Source organism: Brachionichthys hirsutus, unplaced genomic scaffold, assembly GCF_040956055.1.
Source record: "Brachionichthys hirsutus isolate HB-005 unplaced genomic scaffold, CSIRO-AGI_Bhir_v1 contig_447, whole genome shotgun sequence".
Classification (NCBI taxonomy): Eukaryota; Metazoa; Chordata; class Actinopteri; order Lophiiformes; family Brachionichthyidae; genus Brachionichthys; species Brachionichthys hirsutus.
Window position 1 is genome coordinate 143,837 of NW_027180398.1, and position 7,333 is coordinate 151,169.

Here is a 7,333-nt window from a genome sequence, read left to right on the forward strand (position 1 = left end):
TCTAAAAATAACCCGCAACAAGTGAAATCCAGAACGCAGAAGCAACGTCAGTCTGCGGCGGCGTTATTACGGCGTTATTACGCAAAGCAAGTCTGCTGCCAGAAGTTTATAACGCTGCAAGGAACTAGGTCAGAGTCACATGATGCAAATCGACTTGATAAAGAGATATGAAATATTAAGTTTACTAAATAGATTTAAGAGTGAAATAATTTAATCCTGTTTACAGACAACCAAAACTGAATTGTTCAGGTAACGTCAAGTTCCTGCGAGCAGAGAAAATCCAATCACAATCTAAAATCATTGTTTGTCATCTCGGTCACTTTGTAGAACAACAGTATCGGGTTGTCATGGAAACCACGAGTGATATGATCAATACTGAGCTCACTGGATGAAAGACGGATGCGAAGGACCGTCCCGCTGTCAGATATTCTACTTTCACAGTTCGCTTATTTTAAAACTCTTATTGGACACTTTTCAACAATCTCAGCGACGTCCGTTCAGGTCCTTCGGAGCCGATCGGTGAGCCGATCGATTGATCCGGGGCAGCGGTTCCTCTGCTTCAGGTCAGCAGGTGTCTCTGGCAACATGTCAACAGGTGAGGCAGGAAGTACGAGGCGGCGCCGTCATCCGGGATCAGCTCAAGGAACTCGGCTGGGCTCATCTCCATGGCAACCACAACCACCGTCTCTATCGGGACGAGGGTGGAAATAAAAAATCCACGAGCGTTTAAAATCGGGGGGCGGGGTTTAAACACAGAGGGTCACGTCTACCTTTGAGAGCAGCCAATAGGATGCCGTTATCCGCTGCCGCTCTCGTCCTGTTGCAGAGCTCAGGGAGCAGCTTCGTCCACCACAACACCTGCACAGGTGAGACAAGGGGGGGGGGGCGATGCAGCGTGAGAAGGTCCACGGCGCGGGGGCGGGACGCCGCCGCTGACCTTGTCTTCGTCTTGGAAATGATGGTTGCCGTAGGCGATGATGGCCTGAGGACATCGGTCCAGCAGCTTTTCAATGCAGCTGTCGTACTGCCCCCTTCTGGTGGCGCGGAGCAGGTGCAGGCTGAACCCCCAGGAGGTCTCCTCCGGCAGGCCGTCCAGCAGGGGCGAGACGGCGCCCACAGACAGGGACGGTCCACACAGCAGGGACTGGAGACGCGGACAGAGACGTCACGAAAACGTCCCCGCTCATTTCCAGAGCTTCTTTAGCACGTCTTTGTATCGCCCTTCCTCCATGTTTGTACAGACCTGGAGTTTGTGTGGCGCCTCCTGGTGTTGGGCGTTGGACGTGCGAGCGGGATTGAGAACAGTCAGCCACGGGTAAAGAGCGCCGTAATGGCAGCACGAGTTGATCTGAAACGCACACAAACGTCTCAACATGGCCGACAGAGGGGGCGAGGGCGCTAAATCAAACCGTTCAGCTACCAGAATGTCGGCGCTCTTCAGCGGGCCGCGCCCCCGCGGAGGGTCCGGGCGCGCGTCCGTCAGCCGGTCGATGTAGACGGACGCCACCCTGAACAGAAGTTCCTGAACGACATCTTCCTGTGAGGAGGCCATGAGTATCGCCTCCCAGAAATCCACCTGGAGGCAGCGCTCGCAGCCCAGCGCCTACACGCACGCACGCACGCACACACACACACATGCACACATGCACACACACGCACACACACACACACGCACACACACGCACACACACGACGGGAACGCTCTCAGACCCGGCGCCCGCTGGCCGTGGGACCGCCAGCGGGTTTGTGAATCGCACACCTTGAACACGTGATCGGCTTGTTGCAGCTGGACGCCGCCGCTGGCGTGTAACGCCACCATGGCGGCCACCAGCAGCCCGGGTTGGGAGTTAACCAGCTGGCGAGCCAGCGCCGTGGGACGGGCGTGTCCGTGTTGGCCTCCGCCGCCGCCGCCGCCGTGCAGCAACAGCCTCGGCTCCTCCATGAAGCCGTACAACAGCAGCATCTGAACACACACACACACACACACACACACACACACACACACACACACACACACACACACACACACACACACACACTCACACACACACACACACGCACACACACACACACACACACGCACACACACGCTCACACACACAAAAACACGCACACACACACACGCACGCGCGCACACACACACGCAGTTTCATACGTTTCTATAAAAAGCACGCTCACACACGCTCACACACACACGCACACATGCTCACACACACACACACACACACACGCTCACACACACACACACGCTAATCTAACCTCCGCGTGTCTTTCCATCAGCTGTGTGAACTGCGGCAGCTCGTCCAGGAGCAGCATCATGGTTGCCACGGACACGCCAGCTGTAGCCTCCGCACGCTGTAAGGCCTGCAGCGTCCGGGCAGGACTCATGTTCGCCATGGCGGGGCCGACACACACACCGACCAGCTGCGAGGGCTCCGATTGGCTGAAGATCGCTACGACCTCGTCGGCTGCTTCCTGGAAACGAGATCGTTCTCTCTGATTGGTCTCTGGCTTCAGATTGCTTCTGTCCACGCGGTTGGTGCGTCACCTGACTCAGCCTCGGCGCCGTTTCCTCCAGCAGGTGGTGCTTCAGGTAGAACAGGAAGCCGGGGCCGTGGGAGCGAGGGCTGCTGGGAAGTGGGCGGTTCCTGGAGACGACCTCCTCGACGGACAGGCCGGACATCCTGTAATACGGCAGAGCGAGGTGGCAGTCCTTCTGACACGCCCTGAGAGCAGAATCAGCCTTTCAGTCGCTTCACATCAAAGAGGATTGGGATCCTGATGTGACCTCTGACCTGCTGAAACTGTCTCCCAGCTGAGCACAGTTCTGTCTGAAGGCGTCGTCCAGCTCCCGGCCGCCGGCCGTCCCCTCGGCCGCTCCGCCCTCCCGGTTCTGCTGCTGGAGCGCGGCGGCGCGGAGGAGGAGGTGCGCTTCACTGAGGAGGTGTCGGAGGCTTTGGGCCTGGGGGGTCGTCGCCACGTACCGCCGGCTGTATTCAACCTGAGGCCCCCCCGAAGACAGCCACGAGAAAATAATAAGAGTCATAAACGAAGACGCTAAAGAGCGTGCAGAGCGTTACCAGCTCTCTGTAAAGCGTGAGGGGCGGGACGGTGTCGATCACGTAGAGGTTCCATCCGTGTCCCGCTGCGCTGCTTCCTCTGGGGGGGGGGCTCGCCCACTTCCTGCTCCTGATGGCAAAAGGGAAGCAGGAAGTGCGATCAGAAGAAGGGAGGAGCAGATACATCATTTAAAATGCACACAAAGTTAGATTATTACACACGCACACGCACACGCACACACACACACACACACACACACACTCACACACCGAGGGATCAGGCAGGTTACTGTCGGGCGAGTTTCCCTTTCAGACCAAGCTGTACATCCACGCAGTGAAGGCAGGGAGAGCCAATCACAAGCCAGAAAACCTTTCTGTGTGTTTTTATTTTATTTAGTGTCCTGGTGTTGCAGCTTGGCCTTGAAGAGGCAACAGACAATTGGAGGGGAAGGGGGGGGCGGGGCTTAGGGTTCGTCTTACAGGAGGGGGCGTGATAGAAGGCTCCCCAGAGCCGGTGTGGTTGTGGGATCGATTCCCACCGCCTGGAAAATGCCAGTCAGCACATTGTGCTCTCTGAACTCACTAAAATAACGACACACACACACACAGTGAGCAGGTGTGTAAATGTGTGTAGCCCCGCCCGGCGTTGCACAAAGCGTGACTCTTTACCAGAAAGCCCGCGTAAAAGCGGCGTGATTACAACAGAAGGCTGCGGGCTACGCCGCGTCGCTCCCCCTGCTGGACGGAGGACAGAACGCGCACCTACCTGGTGATGACGTGCAGAAGCTGGTCGGTCAACGCCGCCGCCAGCACCCGCTCTGGGTACTGATAGACCGACAGGCGCTCGACACAACCCTTCAGGCTGTACAGATAACCGGAGGAGGGCAGGGAGAAGAAGCAGAAGACGCAGGCCGGGCCGTCCGGGGGTGCCGACTGGTGTCCTGGGGGGGGGACAAGCAGCCGCCGCGTCGGTTCAATCGTTCACGTGCAACGCCGCTAGTCAGCAGTAAGGATCGTAACGTCCTGCAAACAGCGAAGCTGGAGAAGACATTAGAGGCATCAAAGGTTAGCGTTAGCGTTAGCGCCGCTACTGACGGGTGAAGAGCGGACGAAGCTGAAGGGACTGGAGCAGAATCTCCTCGGCAACGCCGCCCGGGGACGAGTCCGGGATCAAACTCCTGCAGGACGGAAGAGAAAACAGCTGGGCTGAGAAAAGGGGGCTCGCCACGAGGAGGAGGACGTCTCGCTGGCGTGGACGCACCTAAAGAGGACGTAAGACACCGAGGACCGTCCCCCGTCCTCCAGCCCGGTCCTCTCAACGCTCACGTGGACGCCGCAGTCTTTAGCTCGATCCCCGAGCAACTCCTGGTGCCGCGGGAGGACCAGGAAATCAGGCTGGTCGTCTACATGATGCGCCGCGCACGCACACGCACACACGCACACACGCACACACGCACACACGCACAGGAGGTGAAACTGTCGCAGCGTCCAATAGAAACCGGGATCCGACGAAGGTGGTTTGAGACCAACCTTGATTTATGTCGGGCGATTCTTCCTGGACTTCGGGCTCGGATGACGCCTCGAGTTTCAGAACCAGCACCTCCAGCTCCGTCTGCATGGCCACGTAGCTGTCACACAGCGCCACCTGGTGGGCGGAGGACGCAGAGGGATGACGACGGGCTTTCAATTTCAGCCGTCAGACAGCAAATAGGAAGTACCTGCTTCGGCGTGAGCTCTGACAGATGCAGGATAACCGAGCGTTCGAAATCCAGGATGGAGACGGTCTGACTCGGACCGGGGTTCTGGTGAGCGCCGGGCCCGGCGCCCTGGAGGATCTGCTGGGTTTAGGAGAAAGAAACATTTGGTCGTTTCAAGCTGAGGCCGCGGGTCGGCGCCCTGGGTCCTTACCAGGCTGTGCTGGTTCTGGTCGGCGCTCTGGGTCCTTACCAGGCTGTGCTGGTTCTGGTCGGCGCTCTGGGTCCTTACCAGGCTGTGCTGGTTCTGGTCGGCGCTCTGGGTCCTTACCAGGCTGTGCTGGTTCTGGTCGGAGCCCTGGGTCCTTACCAGGCTGTGCTGGTTCTGGTCGGCGCTCTGGGTCCTTACCAGGCTGTGCTGGTTCTGGTCGGCGCTCTGGGTCCTTACCAGGCTGTTCTGGTTCTGGTCGGCGCTCTGGGTCCTTACCAGGCTGTTCTGGTTCTGTCTCCTCAGAGTAAACAGAACCAGGGTGTTGCCACACCCGACCAGAAGGTCTCCCGTGACGGCGCAGCACGCCACGGCGACGGGGCGCTCCGACAGAGGGATCTCGATGATCTCCATCTGGGCTCCGCCCCGCATGGACCCGCCCCGCAGCAGGTGGCCTAACAAGCGCACCCCGACCCGGGCCCGCTCCTCTGCCTGAACAGAAAGCCAGGCAGACATGTCTAAGCGATCCCAGATGACGTCACGTAAACGGGAGAAAGCGTACCTGGTGGCGCCAGTTAGTGTAAACCCTGAGGTAGGTGGCGCTGTTCTTCTCCTCGATGGTGACGAGGTAATCTCCTGGATGGGGGGGGGGGGGGGCGTTACCCAGGTGATGACCTGTGTTGATGCGATTTGTGCTCATTCTGACCCATCTTGCTGTGCTGAATGCTCGCCACGGCGCCCATGGTGGCGAAGCGGCAGATGAGCGGGCAGCTCCCCTGCTCCAGGTCGTAGGCCTCCACCTTCGAGAGTCCGACACATCGCGTCACAACAGGGTCGCCGCGGCAACGCTACGTTTCAGAATAAGATGACCTTGCATCCTCCGGTTGCCACGACGAACAGCGCCCCGCCTCCACAGCAGACGAGCCCAGGCTCCTGCTCCACCTGAACCGCAGGGGGGGGGGGGGGCATGGTCTGAATCAGCACCTTCCACTCACCTGCACGATGTGCTGTGAGGAGAACGGGTGGCAGTTGTACACGTGCACCATGTTCAGGCAGGACCCTTCAGCTTCACCCAGCAGGGCTGATGACGTCATTAACATATTTGGGTTTTCCCAAATGACATGAAAAGTGTTCACTGAGCAGGAAGAACAACGCTGCCCTTACAGATAATCGATTATTGATTTGAATGAACTTCCCTTAATGTCAGTTAAACTTTTACAGAATCACTAAAACCCGCAGTGTTATTATTATTATTATTATTATTATTGTTATTATTATTATTATTATTATTATTGTTATTATTATTATTATTATTATTCAAACATGTCTGCGCCCCATCCTGCTGGCGGCGCAGCGACGCACTAATCGATATCACATGCAGGTCTTGTGAGCGACGGCAGCGCGATTCATTCCAGTTCAGATGGAAGTATTTGCGATTCCAATGGCTCTATCTAATCGATCTAATCGATCTAATCGATCTAATGAGAGAATAAACATTTATTTAAGACAACATACCAGCAGACCGATTCCGTTTCTCCTCCTACTCGGCTGTTTCCGTTGTTTTATTGATCGGACGCTGTGAAACAGGAAGCGTTCTGTCAGCTAAAGTCCCGCCCACTGGCGGATTTTCATTGGTTCAAATTCTAGCACAAGATCACGTCTTACTGAGACATTCCACACGAGGGCAGGAGTTTCCACGGATCGATCCAAGGAAAGTTCATGTCGCTTAATTTAGGGTCGATTCGGTTCTCATTTCACTCTAAAACAACACTCTGCTATATCTGAACTGTTGTATTAAAATAACAGTTTGATTTATTTGATATATATTTTCTGCACCAAGTTAAAAATTCAGTTATGAAAACACTCCTCTCCCAGGAACCCCTTCCCCTCCCAGGTACCCCTTCCCCTAGATCAGGGGTCGGGAACCTATGGCTCTTTTGATGATCGCACATGGCTCGTGCTCAGATAAAAAAAAAAAAAAAAAAAACTTTTTTTTTTTTTTTTTTTTTTACTCGCCTTGCCCGTGCTGACTGCAGCTGGTTTGCGCGCCCAGGTCGTGTTTCGTGTTTTTTGTTGTAAGTAACTTGTTCACTTGTGTCTGGATCTTATGTTCCGTTTTCTTTGCGGCACCAGCCAGTCGCCGTCTGTTAGTAGAGCTTGTGTTGCAGGGGCATTTTGCACGGCTGGCATTTTGCTGTGAAAAATCAAAGAGCGGAAGCACGCTGTCACGGTTCCGCCCTAAGCCTGGGCTGCCACTTTAAAAGTAGGCCGTCATCCCGCCATTAGGGGTGGGCGTGGCCAGCTGTGTGCACGGTGGCAGAGTGGACTTTGTTTGGCTCCACCTTAATTTCCAATTTCCCTGAGAATTCTCC

At 56.0% G+C, this 7,333-nt stretch overlaps 1 protein-coding gene across 1 annotated transcript; it reads right to left on the bottom strand.

Moving 5' to 3' along the window:
• Positions 1–204: 204 nt before the first annotated feature.
• On the bottom strand, positions 205–6,515 carry LOC137914628 (BLOC-2 complex member HPS3-like). Its single transcript, XM_068758146.1, has 22 exons — positions 6,477–6,515; positions 5,957–6,042; positions 5,832–5,903; positions 5,668–5,761; positions 5,524–5,597; positions 5,241–5,453; positions 4,778–4,897; positions 4,590–4,704; positions 4,321–4,462; positions 4,155–4,237; positions 3,826–4,000; positions 3,540–3,641; positions 3,081–3,189; positions 2,796–3,001; positions 2,549–2,726; positions 2,260–2,475; positions 1,760–1,963; positions 1,421–1,603; positions 1,244–1,348; positions 938–1,144; positions 771–858; positions 205–687 (listed from the first exon to the last, which is right to left on the bottom strand). The coding sequence occupies exons 2-22, from the start codon at positions 6,005–6,007 to the stop codon at positions 560–562; spliced, it is 2,865 nt and encodes a 954-aa protein (XP_068614247.1). The 5' UTR covers positions 6,008–6,042; positions 6,477–6,515; the 3' UTR covers positions 205–559.
• Positions 6,516–7,333: the final 818 nt, after the last annotated feature.